Consider the following 22988-nt stretch of genomic DNA (forward strand, 5'->3'; position numbering starts at 1 on the left):
CACACATGACCTGACGTGTCCCTCATTGTCCTGTCACTCCTGTCTGTTCTATACTCTGCCTTGAATGCTTTTGCAGTGATTTTTGAAGTTGTGGATAGAGGGTGTTGGGTGTTATGTATAGTTTTGTGGGGGCAAGAAGCTTACCAGTTTGAGGTATCCAAATGCAGAAATACAGCAACTGTGGCAGCCCACCAAACACTGGAGCAGAGTCTTCATGTGCAGACACCAACAAATGGACACCATGCTGACCCAGGGACAAGAAAGGAGCAGCAGCAGCAGTGGTGGTGGTAAGTAACAGATGGGCACTTGATGGGCATCAGCCTAGTGGGGCAAAGTGCTTACTAACACTAGTATGCACCTGGCTGAGTGTATTTGGATTGTGTTGATGTTTTTAATAATTAGCTGAAGCTCCACCATCTGTTGGTGGCAGTGGTGGGGCATTGCCTTATCACCTTGGCTGTGTTAGCTGCTGGAACAAGAAGGTAAGTGTGCTGTTAGTGTTCTCTGCAAGTGGGGACAAAAGAGTGGTGATCTCTTATCTTGTGGCTGGCACCTTTATCCTGGCTGCCTGAGGTGGGATTCGAACCACCAACCTTGGGTCTCAGGGTCCATCGCCTTCTCCCCTGGACCACGGGTCCCCTTTAGAGTTAGGCTAAAGTTGCTATTTGTATTCTCTACTCACACACTTTAACATAAGAGTAGATCCAACCACTCACCTGGACAGTGGGGGGCTTCCGTGGGGACCCTTCGCCGGAGGTGGGATTCGAACCACCAACCTTGGGTCTCAGGGTCCATCGCCTTCTCCCCTGGACCACGGGTCCCCTTTAGAGTTAGGCTAAAGTTGCTATTTGTATTCTCTACTCACACACTTTAACATAAGAGTAGATCCAACCACTCACCTGGACAGTGGGGGGCTTCCGTGGGGACCCTTCGCCGGAGGTGGGATTCGAACCACCAACCTTGGGTCTCAGGGTCCATCGCCTTCTCCCCTGGACCACGGGTCCCCTTTAGAGTTAGGCTAAAGTTGCTATTTGTATTCTCTACTCACACACTTTAACATAAGAGTAGATCCAACCACTCACCTGGACAGTGGGGGGCTTCCGTGGGGACCCTTCGCCGGAGGTGGGATTCGAACCACCAACCTTGGGTCTCAGGGTCCATCGCCTTCTCCCCTGGACCACGGGTCCCCTTTAGAGTTAGGCTAAAGTTGCTATTTGTATTCTCTACTCACACACTTTAACATAAGAGTAGATCCAACCACTCACCTGGACAGTGGGGGGCTTCCGTGGGGACCCTTCGCCAGAGGTGGGATTCGAACCACCAACCTTGGGTCTCAGGGTCCATCGCCTTCTCCCCTGGACCACGGGTCCCCTTTAGAGTTAGGCTAAAGTTGCTATTTGTATTCTGTACTCACACACTTTAACATAAGAGTAGATCCAACCACTCACCTGGACAGTGGGGGGCTTCCGTGGGGACCCTTTGCTGGAGGTGGGATTCGAACCACCAACCTTGGGTCTCGGGGTCCATCGCCTTCTCCCCTGGACCACGGGTCCCCTTTAGAGTTAGGCTAAAGTTGCTATTTGTATTCTCTACTCACACACTTTAACATAAGAGTAGATCCAACCACTCACCTGGACAGTGGGGACCCTTCGCCAGAGGTGGGATTTGAACCACCAACCTTGGGTCTCAGGGTCCATCGCCTTCTCCCCTGGACCACGGGTCCCCTTTAGATTTAGGCTAAAGTTGCTATTTGTATTCTCTTCTCACACACTTCAACATTAAGAGTAACACACACCTGGATGGTGGGGACCTTTGGTTGGCCAGAGGTGGGATTTGAACCACCAACGTTGGGTCTCAGGGTCCATCACCTTATCCCCTGGACCACAGGTCCCCTTCAGAGTCAGGCTAAAGTTGCTATTTGTGTTCTCCACTCACACACTTCAACTTAAGCTTCTACTATTCCTCCCTTAGACATTGGTGGTGGTGGGTGGGTTTTGCTTCCGTTGGAATTGAGCCACCAAACTTGGGTCTCAGGGTCCATTACCTTATCCCCTGCACCACAGGTCTCCTTTAGTGTTAGGCTAAAGTGGCTATTAGTGTTCTCTACTCACACACTTCAACATAAGGGCAGCTGCAACTGCTTACCTAAGCATCAGTGGAGGCCTTTGTTGCCACGGTTGGGAATTGAACTGACACCCGCAGGTTTTGGAGGCCACTGTCTTATCCACTAGACCACAAGTTCTCTTTAATAGCAGATTAAGATGGCTATTTGTTCTCTACTCCCACATTTCAACAAAACAGCCCATGGGGCACTTGTGGTAGTAAGCTAAAAAGCCTATTTGGGGTCTCTCTGTCACATTTCAAAAACTTTGGCTACTTTGCTAAACATGGGAAGGGGTCTCCCTTCTGCCTCTCATTTTTTCCAAGTAGCCTGCACAGCAGGATGGACGGAAATGAGCTCAGAGGGGCGTAGACTTGCATGGGGTGGGGTTAGGGTTTCAGACCCGCCCATGTGGCATTGTCAGATGTGGGCGACTCGGAGGTTGTTACTCCCATAGACATATATAGATAGACGCTGCATTCACTGTGTTGCCCAGTCAACACGATACGTCAGTGCGTACGCCATATTGCGAGTGGCAAAAGTACCATTTAAACTAATACAGATAGATGTGGAAACCGGGTTTTTTGATGAAAAAACAATAACGTTTAAAACAGTATCGTTTACATACAATAGATTTTGGCAAATCGTTTAAATGCAATTATTTATATCCATTTACACACTAATAATGGCAATTATTAAATTATAATAATTATTATGATTAAATAATTCCTCCCATATAAGTAAAATTTCTCGGACTGCCTTCTTCCATCTCTGAAACATTTCTAGACTTTGTCCTGTTCTTATGCAACACAGTACTGCAGTTATTATTATTATTATATTGGTTATTGTATTGGTTAATGCCCTAGTCACCTCACGTATAGATTACCGTAATGGCTTTCTATCTGGCATCCCACAAAAACGTATCCATCGGTTACAACTTCTTCAAAATTCTGCTGCCATGATAATATCCTGCTGTTGTAAATCCACTGAACATATTACACCTATTCTCTCTCAACTTCACTGGCTCCCTGTTAACTACCGATTACAATACTAAATACCGCTCTTAACATTTAAAGCTCTCCACAACCTCACTGATGTCCTACAGACTTGCACTCCTTGCTCTGGCTAGCTGAGGACAGAGACCTTCTTACCGTTTAGCTGTCCAGCCGCGCTGCTGTGCAGTTGTGGATCAGCATTGCAACATACGGCGTTAACATTGGTGTTGTTACAAAAAAAAAAAGTGGGCCATGGCAAGTAGTAACTGACTGTGTTAAATAATAATAATATTTCTCTGTTGTCTGTATTAAATGTTTTCAAATGATTTCACTTTTACAGATTATTTTTAGGTTGTCTTTATATATAATAGGCAACTGTGGCTGTCCGTTTGCCTGTCCAGGATTTTAAATCACCTGTAGCTCGCAATAGACTTGAAATTTGGTTCACATATACTACGTGACGTCTACTGTCCACTTACGGGTGATGATTGACCTCCAAGGCGATTCCTCTTTTTATTTTTATTTTATTGTAGAATCAACTCTTGGCAGCAGCCAGCAGGGTGGCCGTGTGGTACATGTGAATGGGTGGCGTTCTCATTCCCTACCACCTTCGCCATCACTTCTCCTACCTCTTCATATCTTAAATCATTCTTGCGGCAGATTGAACGTAAAATGAAAGAAAATGTACCAAGTAATTGCAACACAAACACTGACTTAATCAGTTTTAACATGAAAAGATGCCAACGAAAGAAAAGAAGAAGCGGGCCACTAGGGTGGAGAAAAGTAGAAGAGCTGTTCCGGAAAGAGCAAGTGCATCAACCTCTGAGCAGACAAATGATAAACGTACAGAGAAAGAAAGAGGAGGAAAACTGTAAGTCAAGTGTATTCACTGCACGTTATTGTGCAGTGCGCCGTCACTGGTATTAAATAATTTTCAAATGATTTTACTTTAGTTTTCCTCATAACCCATTAACATCCTTGCTTTATTATGTTTTTAACTTATGTCTCTACTTTCATTGGAGCGGATTTCAATGGACATGTTGATGAAGGGAACAGAGGAGACGAGGAGGTGATGGGTAGGTATGGTGTCAAGGAGAGGAATGAAGAAGGTCAGAGGATAGTGGATTTTGTCAAAAAGATGGACATGGCTGTATTTTAAGAAGAGGGAGTTTCATAGGGTTATGTACAAGAGTGGAGGAAGATGCACACAGGTAGATTACATCCTATGCAGAAGAGTTCATCTGAAGGAGATTGAAGACTGCAAAGTGGTGGCAGGGGAAAGTGTAGTTAAGCAGCATAGGATGGTGGTCTGTAGGATGATGTTGGAGATCAAGAAGAGGAAGAGAGTGAGGGCAGAGCCAAGGATCAAATGGTGGAAGTTGAAAAAGGAAGACTGCAAGATTGAGTTTAGGGAGGAGGTGAGACAGACACTGGGTGGCAGTGAAGAGTTACCAGACAGCTGGGAAACTACAGCAGATGTAGTAAGGGTGACAGCAAGAAGGGGGCTTGGCGTGACGTCTGGACAGAGGGAGGAGGAAAAGGAAACCTGGTGGTGGAATGAGGAAATACAGGAGAGTATACAGAGGAAGAGGATGGCAAAGAAGAAGTGGGATAGTCAGAGAGATGCAGAAAGTAGACAAGAGTACAAGAAATAAGGTGCAAGGTGAAGAGAGAGGTGGCGAAGGCTAAAGAAAAGGTGTATGATGAGTTGTATGAGAGGTTGGACACTAAGGATGGAGAAAAGGACCTGTACCGATTGGCTAGACAGAGGGATAAAGCTGGGAAAGATGTGCAGCAGGTTAGGGTGATAAAGGATAAAGAAGGAAATGTACTCACAAGCGAGAAGAGTATGTTGAGCAGATGGAAAGAGTACTTTGAGAGGCTGATGAATGAAGAGAACGAGAGAGAGAAGAGGTTGGAGGATGTGGAGATAGTGAATCAGGAAGTACAACGGATTAGCAAGGAGGAAGTAAGGACAGCGATGAAGAGGAAGAAAAATGGAAAAGCCGTTGGTCCAGATGACATACCTATGGAAGCATGGAGGTGTTTAGGAGAGATGGCAGTGGAGTTTTTGTTTAATGGAATCTTGGAAAGTGAGAGGATGCCTGAGGAGTGGAGAAGTGTACTGGTACAGATGTTTAAGAATAAGGGGGTTGTACAGGACTGCAGTAACTATAGGAGGATAAAATTGATGAGCCATAGCATGAAGTTATGGGAAGGAGTAGTGGAAGCTAGGTTAGGAAGTGGGGTGATGATTAGTGAGCAGCAGTATGGTTTCATGCCAAGAAAGAGCACCACAGATGCAATGTTTGCTCTGAGGGTGTTGATGAAGAAGTTTAGAGAAGGCCAGAAGGAGTTGCATTGCATTGTTGTGGACCTGGAGAAAGCATATGACAGGGTGCCTCGAGAGGAGCTGTGGTATTGTATGAAGAAGTCGGGAGTGGCACAGAAGTACGTAAGAGTTGTACAGGATATGTACGAGGGAAGTGTGACAGTGGTGAGATCTGTGGTAGGAGTGACGGATGCATTCAAGTTGGAGGTGGGATTACATCAGGGATTGGCTCTGAGCCCTTTCTTATTTGCAATGGTGATGGACAGGTTGACAGACAAGATTAGACAGGAGTCCTCGTGGACTATGATGTTTGCTGATGACATTGTGATCTGTAGCAAGAGTAGGGAGCAGGTTGAGGAGACCCTGGAGAGGTGGAGATATGCTCTAGAGAGGAGAGGAATGAAGGTCAGTAGGAACAAGACAGAATACATGTGTGTAAATGAGAGAGAGGTCAGTGGAATGGTGAGGATGAGGGAGTAGAGTTGGCGAAGGTGGAGGAGTTTAAATACTTGGGATCAACAGTGCAGAGTAATGGGGCTTGTGGAAGAGAAGTGAAGAAGAGAGTGCAGGCAGGGTGGAATGGGTGGAGAAGAGTGTCAGGAGTGATTTCTGACAGAAAACTATCAGCAAGAGTGAAAGGGAAGGTCTACAGGACGGTAGTGAGACCAGCTATGATATATGGGTTGGAGACGGTGGCACTGACCAGAAAGCAAGAGACAGAGCTGGAGGTAGCAGAGTTAAAGATGCTAAGATTCGCATTGGGTGTGATGAGGATGGATAGGATTAGAAATGAGGACATCAGAGGGTCAGCTCAAGTTGGACGGGTGGGAGACAAAGTCAGAGAGGTGAGATTACGTTGGTTTGGACATGTGCAGAGGAGAGATGCTGGGTATACTGGGAGAAGGATGCTAAGGATAGAGCTGCCAGGTAAGAGGAAAAGAGGAAGGTCTAAGAGAAGGTTTATGGCTGTGGTGAGAGTGGACATGCAGGTGGTGGGGGTGACAGAACAAGATGCAGAGGACAGAAAGACATGGAAGAAGATGATCCGCTGTGGCAACCCCTAACGGGAGCAGCAGAAAGCACCTTAGAAACGTAAAAAAAGCCTGGCAGTGTTTCTTGAGTACCAAGTTAAAGAAAATTTAAAAGGGCACATTACTCACCACTCCAGTTCTTCTTGCATTTGTTTCTGAAATTTCCTTTGTTAAGGAGTCCTTTTAAAGATAAAGCGGTTGCAGCTCGAGGCACCATAACATTGTTAAGTGAACATGGTGTGATGGTGCAAATTCCTTGGCACGCACTGCTATGAACTGTTCCAGGTTATTATGCCTCTTTTGTTGAATTTACGTTTTTCCGCTAGACACCCACAGCCCTTCTTAGCGGGCACAGCAGCCGATCAGCACAGGGGAAGGAAATCCATGCTCAGTTACAAGGAACTCACCAGGACTCAAGTTACAGCGCCAACAGGTAGGCCAACATGTCATTGAAAACATTATAAAGAGCTGTAAAGTAAATCCTGCACTTCTCAGCACAGTACAATGGCAGACAGTGCTTTGGCGTAAAGATTGCGGGACATTCACAGACATTTTGTTGTATGGCTTGTCAGAGATCAGTTATTTGGGTTGCTGCTTCACTTTATAGGACTCACCATTTTTGTTAACTTCCACTTTTGTTCCGTTGCATAGGAAACACCATAATCTTCATCTCTTCAGGAGAGACAGAAAACGAAGATTCAAACTGGCGAGGTTAGTTTTGATCTTTAAGGAGAAGGATTAAGTTCTGCCCACCACAACCTTAAAGCCCTTAGAATAAAAAATCCGAATCAATCTCCGTAATGGTCCCTTAAAGTCACAGGCCGGCTGATTCCCATCGTTCAGCACAATCTGCCCGCTACCGTTACCAGACTCCATGAGCACATTTCCTGGGGTGAAGGTGTCTGTTACACTGGCATGTTTAATCTTTAATAGCCTGCTGGCCCTGCAAAAGTATTTTTAACCAGTTAATTGAGAAATGAGCAACGCTTCTGCTGATCCAGACATCCCTAAAAATCAATGGAATCAATCTCCAAGGCTTGGTGTGAATACATTTCTTTTTTAATAAGCTCAGCCTGATCGTTTTGTTCGTTCATTTACTTGAACTATGACATGAGCATACTGGCTTTGATTTTCCGTGGAAAAGCAGACAGACAGTCGTAATGATCTTTTGCCATTTTTTTCTTAATTATTCTAGAAAACCACAATCATTTTGCATTGTTATTCTACTGTTATGCTCATCCTGGCAGCACTAGACTGGGAAAAATGGTGGACAGGCTTCCAGTCCATTTCAGGGCACACAGTGGACCAATTTAAAGCCTCACTTTGGTTGATGAGCCACAAGATGAGAACTTAAGAAGATGGACACACAGAGCATCGCTAAACCACAGCCAGAAGTGGACGCCGACTCAACGAGAAGACATCCTTCACTACTCTCATCTCCTCCCTGCACCTCACCATTGTGGCTGTTCTAATGTCTGCAAGAAGTCAGGGTAGCAGCGGACTCTTTTATAGCACGTACTGCAGCAAAGCACCAGGACGACACTGGGGAACAAGTCCTGAGCATGGAGTCGTATAAATTACAGCACGGCGGCCCATTAGCGCACCACCACCACCATGTCCGAGGAAACCCTGCACTGTGAAGGCAATTAATTGATTAGAAAACAACACAACATACCTAAGAAAAATGGCCCATTGGTGCAGCTCATTAAATCTTCATCTTTAGGGTCATTTTTTTCAGCATAGAAACTGAAGGCGTTTAAGCAAAATGCTGCAGACTTTGGTGGTAAGGCGGCACGGTGGCTAGTGCTGTTGGTTCAAATGCCCGTTCTGTCACATTCGGCAGTGTCTGCATGTTCACTTACGTTTTTGTTCTTGCGTCTGCAGTGTTCTTTGGACATTTTACAGGTAACTGAGGTGAGGCAAGTCGCAAACTAAGAGACAAGCCCAGCTGATGACTAGAGCCGGAGAGCTCTCCTGTAGCTCACTCTGGACTCTCACCACCAAGTGCTAACATCAGGGAGCTCATCCTGGAGTGCAGAAACACTAAAATGAAGGTAAACCACTTTGAAAAGAAAACACCTCAACAGGCAGCAGTCACTCTGGTCACTGCTCTCATTCAGTTTAAATGGCTCCGCAGTTGGAGACCAGCAGGTGCGACCGAGTGCAGCGAGGCTAAAATGGACAACCTTACAAGAAGTCCCAAGTTAGTTAAACAATTTAAGGAATACACAGACAGGAAAGTGCAAACATTGGCATACAGTGCTGGGCCCCCAGTGACAATTTACAACACAATAACAGCGGAGGTGATCTCCAGTCAAGGCCTGGGAGCAAACCAGCTGGGCAATGGACACGCAGCCTAACACTCGGGTGCGTTAACTGTGAGCAGAGTCCAACTGGCATCGAGTGACATTAGTTAGTAACCTGATGGAGATTTAAAGGTAAAATTATGGTAAGTTTGGAGAGCAGGTCTGTCGCTTTGCCAGTAAGTTACATGACTGACATTAGCGTTGTGGAGGTGTTTTTGTTTTATTGTAACACCGTGTACCTCCTGACCACGAGCCGTACCTGTTGCTGCTATGCTTACAGAATTCCTTTCCTCTATAGGTGGCAGGAGCAGTGAGCTGGCGTAGACACCTACCTTGTATTTGGCAGCAGAAAAGTAAAACAGGAACGTCTACAAGTTGAAGTGACCTGTCCGACTTCAGGTAAACTTGCACAGCCTGACCTTGGCTTTGAATAGGGGATTTTGAAATTTCAAAAACACATACAGTGCACTAATGAAAATTAAACTTTGTAGACAAATTACGTCAAAGTGTGCCACCTTTTAACAAATCTGGTCTATGGGAAGTTGGGAGGGTTTCTGGGACAATTGCAGAAGCTGTGGTTTGTATTACATGTACCTGTTCTTAGACACTGGTGACTGTTCTTCTTTCTGCTGTGTTAGGTGTTGCCACAGCATATCATCTTCTTCCATATCTTTGTCCTCTACATCTTGCTCTGTCACACCATCACCTGCATGTCCTCTCTCACCACATCCATAAACCTTCTCTTAGGTCTTCCTCTTTTCCTCTTCCCTGGTAGCTCTATCCTTCGCATCCTTCCCCCAACATACCCAGCATCTCTCCTCTGCACATGTCCAAACCAACGTAATCTCGCCTCTCTGACTTTGTCTCCCAACCGTCAAACTTGAGTTGACCCTTAAAAAAGGTAAAAGCAATGCACGATTTTGACTCCGTAATCTTCAGGGTGTGATCTCCATCATGAATGCACTCTTGATCACAGAGAGATCTGCAACTGCATCCTGCCTGGACTGCGAGTGTTTCTAACCTATGACAAAACCCTGCTGCTCCGGGGACTGACCAGCTGATGGGTCAGAGGGGCTAGTGTGGTTCACCAAGTCCCAAGCAATGCTGGCAGTGGACATGTAGGGCCCCCACAGATGAAGCAGGCAGATGAGTCAACTTCACATCTTGGCTGTTAGCAGCTCCTCTGCCGCCTTGAGCGCTCGTCATAATCTTGGATAGTATCTGTGCCATGAATTGAGAGCATCACTGGTGAAGCTTACAGGGGCCTGGACTTCTCAGCCTGGAACCTCCCTCTTTCCACCTTATTCTTATTGAAAGGACAGAAATCTCCAACCACGTCAGCCAGGAGTCCGTCAGAAATGAACGAGGGCACCAACTTTTAAAGTGGCATAGACCAGGAAGACTGCTGGAGAGCTTGATGGCAGAACCGAAGCTATTTCAGGTAAGAGTTGCTCACACCACGGCTGTGTTAAGTCACAAGCACTTGGCTTTGCAGCGATGCACAACACCTCTAGATCAGACAAAGGTCAGCTTTGGCCCCTACTACCGAATGTGGACAATGAACATCCGAGTCACCTTGCTGTGATCCTGATCAAACACCAAGAGAAGCAGAGGGCCCGTTTGCAGTTGGCACTGCTTCGAGTGAACATACTGTGGTAACGTACTTGGGCATCTACTGTAATACCTTGAAGTCAGAAAAGCCTGTAACATCACAAATAAATAAATTTTCCATTTTTAGCAAGTACTATGAAATGTTTCTATTTGTGGGAGTTCTGGAGCCCAGGCAGGCAGAGGGGAGCACTGAGTGTACAACCTAGGGGTCTGCTGCTGCTGCTCAGGACTCCTGTGTTACGTCAAAGGACCCGGCCTGCCCCCCCCCCACAAATCGGACTGCTGGGATTCTACGCACCCCGTTCACTAACACAGCCACACTACTTCAGATACCAAATTCACATCCATTTATTCCTTGCAGGCTGGAGGTGTGCGACTGATCCAAAAATGGTACTTGGTGGAGGATAACAAACAAAGAGGGTCATGTAGCTCCACGAAACACGAATTACTACAACTCACATTAAAAGATGTACAACTACAAGAACAAAAAGAAAAAAAAGATTTTGGTTTATCTATTCAGCAGTGCCCCCACGTGTGCCCTTTATGCCACATTCTTCTAATCCATTATGGATGCTATAGAGAAAGACAGAGAGATAAAGTCCACCGTCTAGTAGTTGGGTTGAACTTCTGTTCACTTTACACACACCTGTACTGTTTAGTATTCCTGCAGACCAACACCCTTGAAAGAGTGACAACCCAAAAGGTCACAGCTGTAAGTGACCTCAGCACCCAGGGTTACCTTTTCAAACCTGGAGGGCCAGAAATGCGCTCACTTTACGTGAGACGAGCAGATTCCCTTCCAGCCTCATCCTCACCTCAGCCGCCAGTAACTGCCTACATTTAAAGGTCAGTGGACTTGAATACCATCATGTGCTGCCATTGAACTTTCAAAACAATGCAAAGTCAGTCGTAATACATCCAGATTAGAAGTTGCATGGTCACCTGATCTCACTCCAACAGTCGAGGAAGAACAAAACAGTACAGTAGCAATAAATAGACCACCACAGCAAATGGAATTAAGGAGGACCTGAGACTCGCATTACAGGTCCATGTTGTACAGCTACAGTGAATACACACTGGGGGTCAGCAACCTCCTGGTCTTCAATCAGAGTTAAAGATGGAGTACAAGCAGAATGAATAACAAACAATTATAGCAGAAACCGAGTAAGCCACAAAAAAACGCATTTGGAAGAACAATGGCCAGCAAAGAGAAACCCACAATCAGGAGAACTTGTGTAGAAAAAGCATACAGTGGACAAGAGACTTGAACGTGAAGTGAGGTGCCACCTTCAGACAAAACACAATCTGGAAAATCACTTGGTGCATTGCCTGGAAAAACATACATTGAAATGGGCATGGAGGCAACACACACACACACACACTCCACTGTGAAGAAAACATCTGCAACCTTCTGCTACCAACACAAACAGCAAGTTGCCAAAGTTTTCAGACTTGAAAATTACACGATTGCAGCCTAAAATACATTTTTAAATGCCCAGCATCTGGAAACAAGCTGCAAACCCAACAACAATTTGCGAGGTACAGAAATACGTCTAGTGGGTGGCCTTACTGCGTCTTGTTCTGCTCGTCTCCCGAGTGTCCGATGATCCAGAGGGGCCTGTGAACAGGAGCGACTAACGGAAAACACGGAATCTGCAGACCAGGATTGTAAACAAACAACATAAACAGCACAACAGAATGAGCTGGCAACTGAACACATGCACTTCATAAAAACACAAATTGAAGAGTTACAACAATAAGAGAAAATACTCCGAATGTAAACCATCCACTGTATTAAAAAAAAAAAAAAAAAAAAGCAAGTATTAAATGCAAAATTAATTTGTCTTCATAATTTGGTTTATTTGGCATTAGGATAAACATTTCCCCCTTAGGGGCTGGAAAGTGCCTCTTTCAATTGCTCTCGCACCCCTAATTACACCCCAGCGGCCGGCGTCAGCAGTGCAGACGTGTCCCGTCAAGGGGGTGCACTACTGCGTTGGTTTGTTTTTTGCCCACTAGCATGATTGCCAAGAACTTGTATCACAATAAATGTAAAAATATTTCCTGTGATGTTACGTGATGGTGAGTACAGTCACTATTATGACAATTTACAAAGAAATAAAATAATCAGCAATTAGAGTAGCAGCACATCCTATCTTGCAGAACTGACACAAAATGAATTCTAGAACCAAAGACTTCTGAGAAGTGAAATCAATCCCAACATTAAAACCCTCGGCTCTCGCCGCCATCGTACACCAGGCCAGACAAATTCTTCACTGGTTTTCCTTTTTGCACACACGTACTCAATAAGGTGTCTCGTTTGTCATTTAGCAATACAAGAGGGAGAGAAGTATTTGACAATCTTCAGTCTGCTTCTGTACACAGTATTAATATTTGTAATACAAAACACCCGCCATAAAATAAAAGTATCTTTAGGATAAATGCATTTCCCTGTGCTGTGACGAGCCCCCCACCGTCTGACCTGCTCAGGTATTTCTGAAGCCACAATGTCCACACGTAGAGAGTCCAGACAGTCGTGTCACACGGCTCAAGCACTGCAGGACCTCTCAGTACCCACAAGCCACTGCAGTTTAAAGTAAATCCCCTCACCATAAACAAAACAATATACAGTATAAACAAATGCACACATTTATATACACTGCTGTATTACAAATATTTTAAAAATAATTCCATTCCAGTTGTCTATACAGAGCCCAGAACAGGAAGACAGACAAACCCAACATAGATGAAGGGAACACAACTGCTACATGAAAGTCCACACAAGATGTTGGCTGACATTTTCACAGGCGAATGTTACTGCAGTTCATTTGAAAACATGTGCTCAACAAATTAAAAACCAATACACTGCTGCATTCACACTAATAATGCATTCTGATACAGAACTTCACTTTTTTTGTGTGGCTACTTTTAAGGTTAACTCAGCTTCATGTAATACTGTACTGTGCCCGATATTAAATGTAAAAACAAACAGAGGAAAAAATAAAATAAAAACACACACCACTAACAGAACAGGTCTGCTGCATTCAAAAAAAAAGTGGACTCACCTCAGAAAGCCCCGCACCTAGAATCATGGTCCTGGAAACAAACCGTCCACTCTGGGCTTTGAAAATGTCTCTTGAATACAAGCATTGTTTGGGGGGGGGGGGGGGGGCAGTGGACAAAACACACACAACAATACAAAAACAAACCAAAGTACCGTTCTTTCTGTCAGCTGCCCTGGCAGACATGCGCGCACACACACATACACACACACACACACACACGTATTCTTATCTTAAAGCAGTCACATTTTACAGTTTTCTGTTTCTGTTACAAACCAGTGAGCTTTTTTTGCACATCCTGAAATCTGCCATATTGACACACAAATTGGGGTCCATGATCTTTTCTGCCCTTTGCCAGCAGTGCTGGTTTCTGGACAAGCCATGTAAACTTTACACATACTGTAATACATCAAAACGTCCCCATACTGTCGGTCCAGCCCCACACCCCACAGGTCAAACTGATCACAATTGGAATTCTTTCGGCCGGCTGGGAGTGCACACCGCTGCAGGTACAAATGTCCGTCCCGGGGGGGTTCACCATTGACTCAGGTTGACATTTGCACACATTTCAAAACAGACAGCAGAGCCAAGGCGACAGCGGTCAGGGGAGACGGACATTACACAGAAAAGCACTGCCAGCCAATCAGAGCAGAGCGAGCGATACTGGCACTGCAATCGCATCCAAACCCAACACTAACACATACGTTTGTTTTTAAACCTCCTACCAGCCTGCCAAGCATTCATTTTCTGCAGTCTACAACTTTTTTCTCCCATTTTCAGTGACATATTAAAACTAATACATAGCAAACTTAACATACAAGAAATGTAATGCATAATAAATAAAAGGGTAGCTTTTGAATAATCCAGGGCTGGAAAAAAATAAATGCATACAGGATAAAAATCAGAGATGTTACAGAGCACGTTCAATACAACAGAGCTGAGCAGAAGCACGCGACCTGCTCAGTGTTACCATCACAGATGCTTTTACAGCCAGGAGTTCCGTTCTTTCGTTTTATTCTACACATTTCAATCCAGGAGGTCAATGACGCCGTTATGATAAAAGTCACAGATCTGCTGTCCATTATGAAAAAACAAACTGCAGCACAATGCAACCTTCCGACACGTACAGAGTGTATTGTTTTTCCTCCAAAATCCGGGGATAAGAAGAAATCAATCATACGTTGGGCAACACAAAGAGTAAGGTGGGAAGGGTCTTTACATGGTGGGGTTCATGTTTTTTTTCTGCCGGACTTCACAGGAGTTCATCGGACGCAGAGCAAAAGAAAAACGGAAAAACAAAACCGGCGTATTCAAGCCTTCTTTAACTTGTGTGTTTTCTTCGCAGCAGGACAGGGATGTATGAAGCAGACGTAAACAACTTCTCTCGACTGTTAGGTCCTTGCGTTTTCAGTCACAGACTCCACGTTCAAATTCAGAGTTTTTGTTTCCTCAGTTGACACAAGAGCTGCTCCGTTTTTTTCCACAGTGTCTTTAAGAACTCTTTGTTTCCTCACTGGAAACAGGCAGGGATTTCATAGTATTTACAAGACAAAAAAGCCAAAGCAAACAAAAAACACAACACACACAAAAAGAGGTGACGGGAGGGGAGAAGTAGTACTGAAACCAAAAAAAAAAGTCTGGAAATGCAACTAAAGCCTTTTAAAAAAAATATTAGATGTTCCAACCGGTGCTTTTCCTGGTCTCCGGAGAGCAAATGTGCAAAAGGCGTCTCCGCGTATGCCATTGACACGACAAAGGAAACCGTCTCCTGGTTTTATACGACCGTATTCAGCGAGCAGTTACTGGTGCAGCTCATTACTGCACTCTCTGTCACTGTGGGTTCATCGTTTGGTGAATCGGGGGGCACGAGGAGTGTGCTGCTGTCAATCGAGTCTTCATGCTCTTCCGAGGACTGCTCTAAAGGCGCAGTTTCCTCCATCTCTGGGCACAGACTGCCTGATGGGAGAGGTGGCAGCTGTATGTTTTGATGAACCTGTGAACCGTTGCCACCTGCAATAGAAAAGGTTTTGTAAAGCAAACTTGCATTTCAGTCAAAAGTAACCATATAATAACTAAATAGCTGTCTAATTTTAAAATGGAGGATCAGAATGGACAGAGGATAAGAGAGTCACTCAAGTACAAGCAAATACTGCAGCGTCCATCTGGTTTGTGCCCCCCAAAAAAGCCACGAGGGAATATTCATCTGCTTATCATCCCAGGGGTAGACAGTATGGGGCACAAAATTAAATCTTTGCTTTATACCTGTAAGGTGGGGGGTTTAGACCTGTTTAAATATATAAAATGAACACATACAGCCTGTCTGAACACCATGTGCTTCAAAAGCATCCGGGCCTAGGACAGTGTGCGAACTTGTACTTCTTTATAAATCAAGCGACTGTTTTAGGAAGATTCAAACAGACGCGTTTTCAATAGCATTCTTTACTTAAAGCGTCCTTTCATTTCTTCAGATAGTACATTCTGCTCTCTCAAATATAGGTTTTAGAAATCTGATCATCCACAGTCCATCTGCACATCAGTCGTGCCCTTGCAGTGCTTCGTTTTTGAGTCTCAAGTCCTCTGCTGCTAATTTTGAAAGGACATAACAAAGGCTGACATAACTGCCTACGGCCGTGAGCATGAAGTCAAGATAACGGAGAATAAGAGCGAGAGGACCACAGCTCCACCATGTGGGCAAAGCCGTACTGCCACGTCGTCCACAGGTCCCAGCTCAGCTAACAGCCCATCAAATGCAGGGACCACGTAGGACTGTCACTTTAAAACTATTCAGGATTCCAGTTGTGGTGTATGGTTTGATGCGTAGATTTTATTTTTTAGTATGACATGGCTGACAAGCTGTCCCTGTTTACAATTTAAGTGGCCTCTCTAATAAGTACCCAAGTTTGTGTTTTATTGCCTCACTTTCTCTCCTGATCCACGTGTGGTGGTGCTGACATTCACATGATCTTTTTGTGTGTTATTGGACTTCTCCCTCACTTTTAATTAATTTCGCCCGTCACTCTCACTGTCTATGCTGCTGGTGTTCAGGCACCGGTTAACAATCCACACAATCGCAAATATCTGGGGGCCCAACAAAGAACACTTCCAGTTACGTACTCTGACCACCAAGATTAACTCTGCACACACCATCATAGCTTCTGGGTTCAGTCAGAGAAACACAAAAACACACACAGCACTGCAGGCTTATTAACCGAACTTTCTATGGAAACTTTTAAAAATGAAATGGAAGTGTGTGAAATTACCTGGGCTGACGCACAGCATGCTGTCAGGGTTGATAGAAGCCTCGTAAGGAGGAGGAGGGTCATCCGGGTGCTGAATATCTGGATATTTGAAGGCTGTATACGGAGGAGGAGGATCATGAAAGTGAAACGCGCCACCTTCTCCATCATCCGAGAGGTGCAGTGGAGTCAAACCCGTGCCAAACCCATCAGGACCGTAGTCAAAACCAGGCATCCTGCGACCCAAGTTAAAGTGATGCACTGTGGAGTGGAAAATATGGTTTATTGTAGCAGATCATCTGGGGTGCAAACACAACACAGAAGGCCTAATAACACAAAATTTAATTAAAAGAAAACACACGGCTCCCTCACGTGAATGAGAAGAGGGTCTGGTTCTGCGTTTACGGTTGCTACTCAAAGTATTTTGGAGCAGTTGTTCCTAAGGAGGTTTCTTTGAATGGCAAACAGACGCGTCCCCAGTTCTGAAGGCGTCACTCTGACCAGTTTTTAAAATGCGGGCCTTTCTGCTGCTCCCCTGCTCAGCTACAGAAGCCATTGTACTGCAGCAGTTTCATGTTGCTCCGAGTTTTATATTCGTGCCAATCAGAGTTCTGAAGGAAGCGGAGCCATTAACTGTGTCCTTACTAAACGGACATTAGTGACCCAAAAGACACAAGGAAGAACATTCAAACTCCTCATGGACATCAACGACACACACACACATAAAACATTTTAGCAGCATTATATTGTGGTCTTGTGTAAATTTAACACACATATAGAAATGCCACTGATAAGGTTTTAAAAACTGGAAAAAGTGCCAGAGAGACACAAGTGACTGCCTCAAACGTGGCACAGGATACTCTCACTGGTTTGCGCTCTCCTAGCCACATGCAGACTTCTACCTCAACATGTCAGATTCAGAGGCAGGTGCTCAGAGCTGGGAGGCGGTGGTGCGGCTAACTTGCTAGTTGAACGTTAAGTTTTCTACAAGATGATCCACATGAAACCCACACGCCATCAGAAAACAACGAGACCCAAAAATACCAGCTAGCCAGCCAGTCCTTCAGAAACTGAGTGTTAAACATTTAGTTAACACGGTCGGATTCTTTACAATTAATAGTTTTTTTTAGATCTAATGTAAATTACTTAGAGATATTTGTTTAGCTTTCACTTTTGAGCAAATTTCTTTTTATATTGTTTAAAACACAAGATGCTGAAGAGCACAAAAACATGAAGAACAAGAGCAGAGAAAAAAACCCCAAAACCTTACAGTTTCCTCCAATGAGAGACTCGATTCTCTCGCGGCGCCGCTGGCGAAGTCTGTGGACCATGAAGAGCAGCAGCGAGAGGATGAGAAACGAGGAGATGCAGCTGACGATGAGGCGCATGCCGCTGGCCATGGAGTCAAACAGGCTGTTGCCATCTGAAGGAGAGCAGACACACAACACAATGCACTTTCTACCGGACACAAACTTGTAAGTGGACAAGAAAGTCAAGGTAGGCATTTTTAAAATGATGTAACACAACAAAACATTTTTCAGTGTTAAAAATATATAAACATGTTATTAAAATAATAAAAAATAAAAGGCAAAACTAAAACTGAATCCATCTTATTAAAAACTTGCTAAACCAAACAACTTCTGTGGGTCACTGCACACCTAGAGAGCCAACGCGCACAACATGTCCACTTTTAAGGGCCACATCTGACCCACGTCAATGATTTTCTTGTTACCTTGGTCAAGGCAGGTGAACTTGCAACACTCTTTAGGGTCCTTCCGGTAGTGTTGGCATCCCTGGGGTCGCTCACAGAGTGCAGCCACACACATCTCCGGCTCGCCATTGTGACACGTGCAGCTCAAGCAGGGATCATCGCCTTTAGGAGTGAAGTAGTAGCCCTCATCCACGATGTTATCTTTAATATCTACACAGGTCTGGCCTGCAAAAGTAACAGAAGGAAACCTCACAGCAGCCCGTACTTCAAAAAGAGTGTCAGTGGAAGGAAAAAAAGAACCAAAGAAACACAAAATACAAAACGTAAGGCAATACGAGCAGGGTGCTGAAGGGCCGTGACGAGCCACATGGAGTGAGCAGGACCTAAAAAAGGGCACTCGACGGCCATCAGACGTCCTCACACTCGCATCTGCGCAAACGTGAGAGGAGTTAGCAGTAAAAGCAGGGCAGACTCAGAGGTCCATCCTTAGGACTAAACAGATCCCTCACAATTGTGTACATTTTTCCAAAGCTTTTCACAGAGACTTGAAGCAAAACAACATGCAAAACACACACAGGTGAATAACAAATAAAGAGAGTATTTAACACTGGGCTCCCTGTGAAAACTTAAAGAATAAATAAAGCAACTGGAGTAGTCAAGGCGCACACTGCTTTCACACAAATATTTTAAACTGTTAATCTGTTAAGAATTATGAGTGAGAGAAAAACGAGAAGCACATTCAGTCAGTTAAGTGGACGACACAGAAATGCGTCTACAGCAGAACTACACATCGCAAAAAAGCTCAGCTGTTAAAACATCACACCGTTATGGGGGTCACTTCAGCATTAAGTGTGCCTGGGAGAACATTCCTTGCATATTTAGAGGAGGTCCGAAAGCAGAAGGAGAAGAAAGAAATGCTGCATTTGTGTAAAAAGCTCCAAGCGGTTCTACTGGAAGCGTTAAACCGACAGAGCCGCACTCTAACAAGCTTTACAGCACCAAGAGCTTTAGAATTCATTTTATACTTCAGCATAGCCACCATCATCGTCGTCGTCGTTGTCACTTAAGTGAAGCGTACATCACAAACGTGTACACCGAGGGGACTTTGCTGCATAAAAGGATTCTAGAGGAGGAGGAGGAGAAAAGGCAGAGAAAGGCGCGGCGTGTGTTAGTGGTCGTGGAGTAGGCGACAGTTTCAGCACCGCAGGAGGAGACACTCACACCAGGGTTGGTTTTTTTCTTTTGGATTATGACAGAGAGAGAGCTGAAGTTAACGTAAAGTTTTGCTGAGCCCCCAAGGTAGGGACACGTGACACAGCCTCGGCTTTCTCCCATCTGCTTTCAGACTTACTGTGTTGCATGGGCTTGGATTTTTTTTTCACCCTCACTGAAGAAGAATTTTTATTTTCTCTTCCTTTTTTCCCCTCATGGTTGCTGATGTTTCCTACAGTGGATTAAGTGGACATCATCATCAACGAGACAGGTTCACCCCCCGAAAGATCAGCCATCTCCCATTTACTTGGCAGGACCGAACGGAAGAAATGCGCTCTTTTACCACAACAATATGCAACATTTTTTTTTCTGTTCTGCGTATCGAGGAGTCCCCCCCAGCAATACAAATTACTTGAGGGGGGAAAAAACATCTGGAAGAGCAGCAAAGGGAGAGCATAAAACAGTTTCAGATTCAAACACATTTCCCTTCTCTCAGTATTTGTATTCTTATTTAGTCTTTGAGTGTATAAAACCTGTAAAAGTGGTCAACGTGGAGGCACCAATTTCACCAAGAGATGCACATTCAGGGCGGCCCACACTTGAGGACCTCCACTCCTGCTTCACCACAAGCCAATGAGCTGCAGTTTGAGAGACCACCGATGAGAGCAGTCCCCTGGCCAGGCTCGGACATCCACAAGTCAGAAGGAGAAGCAACTCACTTACTGGTTAACAAAGAGCGTCAGCCTTCGCAATTCTCACATAAGAGGTCTTTGTTTAAGCTTTTGTTTCATTGGTGGGGGACCCCCACAAAAAAAAAAAAAACCCACCCATTACCCAAGTGTACACATTTACTAAAACTGCATGCGCCCGTTTTTTGGGGTTTTTGTTCCAATTTGACACTTTGCTCTCCACCATTGACAAACAAGAACACAACAACTGCAAGTCACGGAGGCGTCGGCTACTCCACATTCAGACAACTTACTTCTTTTACAAAGGAAAGCAGATTTTTCATAGCAGTACTCGGCATACCAGCTGTGGAGGCCATTGTTACGAATGGTTGGAAAACGAAAGCACTGGAGCTGCGCACACAAAACATTTTCATGGTCTGGCATAGTTGTCCCAAAAATTGGCACCTTCTCAGGTGGAAAAAAGACCTCCGTTGAGCCTGTTGAGAAAGTAACATTAACATCGGTGTTACAAATCAAAGACTACGAAGAGATTTGTCATTATCCATGTGTCATCTTTTAAAAACACACAAAACGATCAAAAGGAAGATGCAGCAACAGCTGACCTTTATATGCAACCTCCCAGCGGCCTTCCAAGGAGTGACTGCGGTTTGTAATCACATACAGATAGCCGACCCAAAGCCTACGAGAAGGGCAGAAACAGACAAAAAAACAACGCAGTTTACCAAATGAAACCCTCCAACATTATCAGTCACGTCATGGCGTCTCGGGGTGCACTGGCGTGTCGACTACAGGACCAACAGGACAGAAGCAGTTGGCTCTTCAGGATTTTCCTGGCCTATTGAAGTCTCCAGTTTACTCAACAGTAGGGATGTTAAAACAACATTTAAAAGTTTATTCAATTTGTAGATGTTATATATTGAAAAATAAAACCCACACACTGACCGACCACCCCACACTTGAGCTGAAGCAAGAAAATGGCCACCAACAGGACTGCACCTTGGCAAGTCTGAGGTATTGTGGAGAGTTTTTATGTATTTATTTACATAAAATGGATAAGGATGAGGTGCCAAGCCGCACTGGCCTCTGGAGTGAGCACAGGGTCACACGCGCCAACGCCTCCTCACAGGGGAGGCCCGACAGCTTTACGTGTGGCAGGTCTGGCAGTGTGACGGCGCTCAAAGTGAATTGCAACAGTAACAGTAAAAATGATCGTAACGGACATGCAGCCAGTATCTCTTGAGGAGGACGCGAGTTCCACAGCTCTCCTGGCAACACCTTGAGACAGAATACGTTGTGCCACGTAGGTGAAGAGCAGCCACATGACTGTAGAAACTGTGTGACAAGTGTGGTACAACAAAAAAGTGTTCACTTGCTCCTACAGGACGGTGACAAGCCACTGCAGAAATGCAAGTGGGCTATGGAGCCACTGGTGCTGGTCACATCACACTGCAGAGGATCTTCGGGCAAAACCCGCTGCAGTTTGGATCTGTGAAGCCAAAGGCAAAGCAAGTGCCGGTGCACACCACAGTGCTGCCCACATGAAGGACGTCTCCAGTATTCTTTTGTTTTTAAATGACAAATTGTGTGCACAAGAGTGTCGTTTCAGCGTACCCTTTACTTACTGTGTTCAGCTGCTGGGGGTCTCGTCCCCCATAACCCAGTACTGCGTGAAGTGTCCCATTACTACTGGCTGTATGGACAGGTGACCACCGCTCTATTATCAGACAGGAGGATCAAAGACATCAGTCAAGTGGACGGCGAGCTGCAATAAGAGCTCTTACTCCAAATGTCCAAAAGACCAAAGAAGGGACACGAAAGCCACCACTGGGTAGCTTGGTGCTATAAAGTGAATATAAGAACATAGAGGGGGCGTCCGTCTCTCGCTGTTTGTGGACTCCATGCACTCTCTGAATATGTGGATTAGTGTTAGATAAATAAAACGCAAAATAAAATAAGTGGCGGAGCACCAGGTCTTGTCAGCTGGCACTCCAAATGCGGACCTTTCTGTGCTCGGCTGAATATGCAAATAAATAAAGTATATTTAATCTGATAATTCTGAGCTGCTATAATCTGACAAAGTCCTAAACGGTGTTTAAATGTTTCTGGTTCTTTATGCCGAATGTCTGTCTTTTTGGATTTTAACATCCTTAGCTGGCAGAAAGCTGGTAAACTCAGAATCTCTTTGTGGACTTCAGCTCACTGCACTTTTTGAGCAATTTAGTTCAGCGCGGACAATTTTAGTAAAACTGAATTTTATACATCAAGCCCGACGCCGTTTGCATCGTTAATTTCACTGAAGATCACAGAATTTGGTAAAAGCACATCTAGTAGAGGCTTGTGGGGCTCAGTCTCTAAATGTGCTTTATCCTTTGTGCTCTGGTGGACGGTCTGCCTCTGCACATCCGTGGCTTTTACTCAGAGCGACGTTGCTTTGTTTCAAATCCAAAAGAATTAGCGGCTTTGACCCCACCAACACCACCCCAAAGGAACATAAACATCTAGCTGTCAGAGCTTTGCAGCCATCACAGTCTGAAAATGCAGGATACAGAAGCGCCGTGTGTGTGTGTGTGTGTCCAGTACACACAGTGGGGCCCAATCTCTGCTCGTCTGATCACAACAGGCCGCTGTTCCCGTTGTCCTGACCTGACATTTCAACTCTCGGTGCCTTTGGTTCTTTTATTTCCCTTTTCACTACAGTTTGA

At 44.9% G+C, this 22988-nt stretch overlaps 1 protein-coding gene across 2 annotated transcripts in view; it reads right to left on the reverse strand.

Moving 5' to 3' along the window:
• Window positions 1–12189: 12189 nt before the first annotated feature.
• Window positions 12190–22988, reverse strand: part of dgcr2 (DiGeorge syndrome critical region gene 2) — a 38852-nt gene continuing 28053 nt past the window's right edge. The window contains exons 5-11 of one of the 2 annotated variants that reach the window (XM_028825102.2): window positions 20889–20965; window positions 20580–20762; window positions 19737–19829; window positions 18407–18610; window positions 17945–18097; window positions 16699–16935; window positions 12190–15448 (exon numbers count right to left, since the gene is read on the reverse strand). In XM_028825102.2, coding sequence (XP_028680935.1) covers window positions 15213–15448; window positions 16699–16935; window positions 17945–18097; window positions 18407–18610; window positions 19737–19829; window positions 20580–20762; window positions 20889–20965 — 1183 coding nt within the window. In that variant the 3' untranslated portion in view covers window positions 12190–15212. The remainder of the gene's footprint in view (window positions 15449–16698; window positions 16936–17944; window positions 18098–18406; window positions 18611–19736; window positions 19830–20579; window positions 20763–20888; window positions 20966–22988) is intronic. The other variant, XM_028825103.2, reaches the window with a different exon arrangement.

This window comes from Erpetoichthys calabaricus, chromosome 18 (assembly GCF_900747795.2).
Source record: "Erpetoichthys calabaricus chromosome 18, fErpCal1.3, whole genome shotgun sequence".
NCBI lineage: Eukaryota > Metazoa > Chordata > Cladistia > Polypteriformes > Polypteridae > Erpetoichthys > Erpetoichthys calabaricus.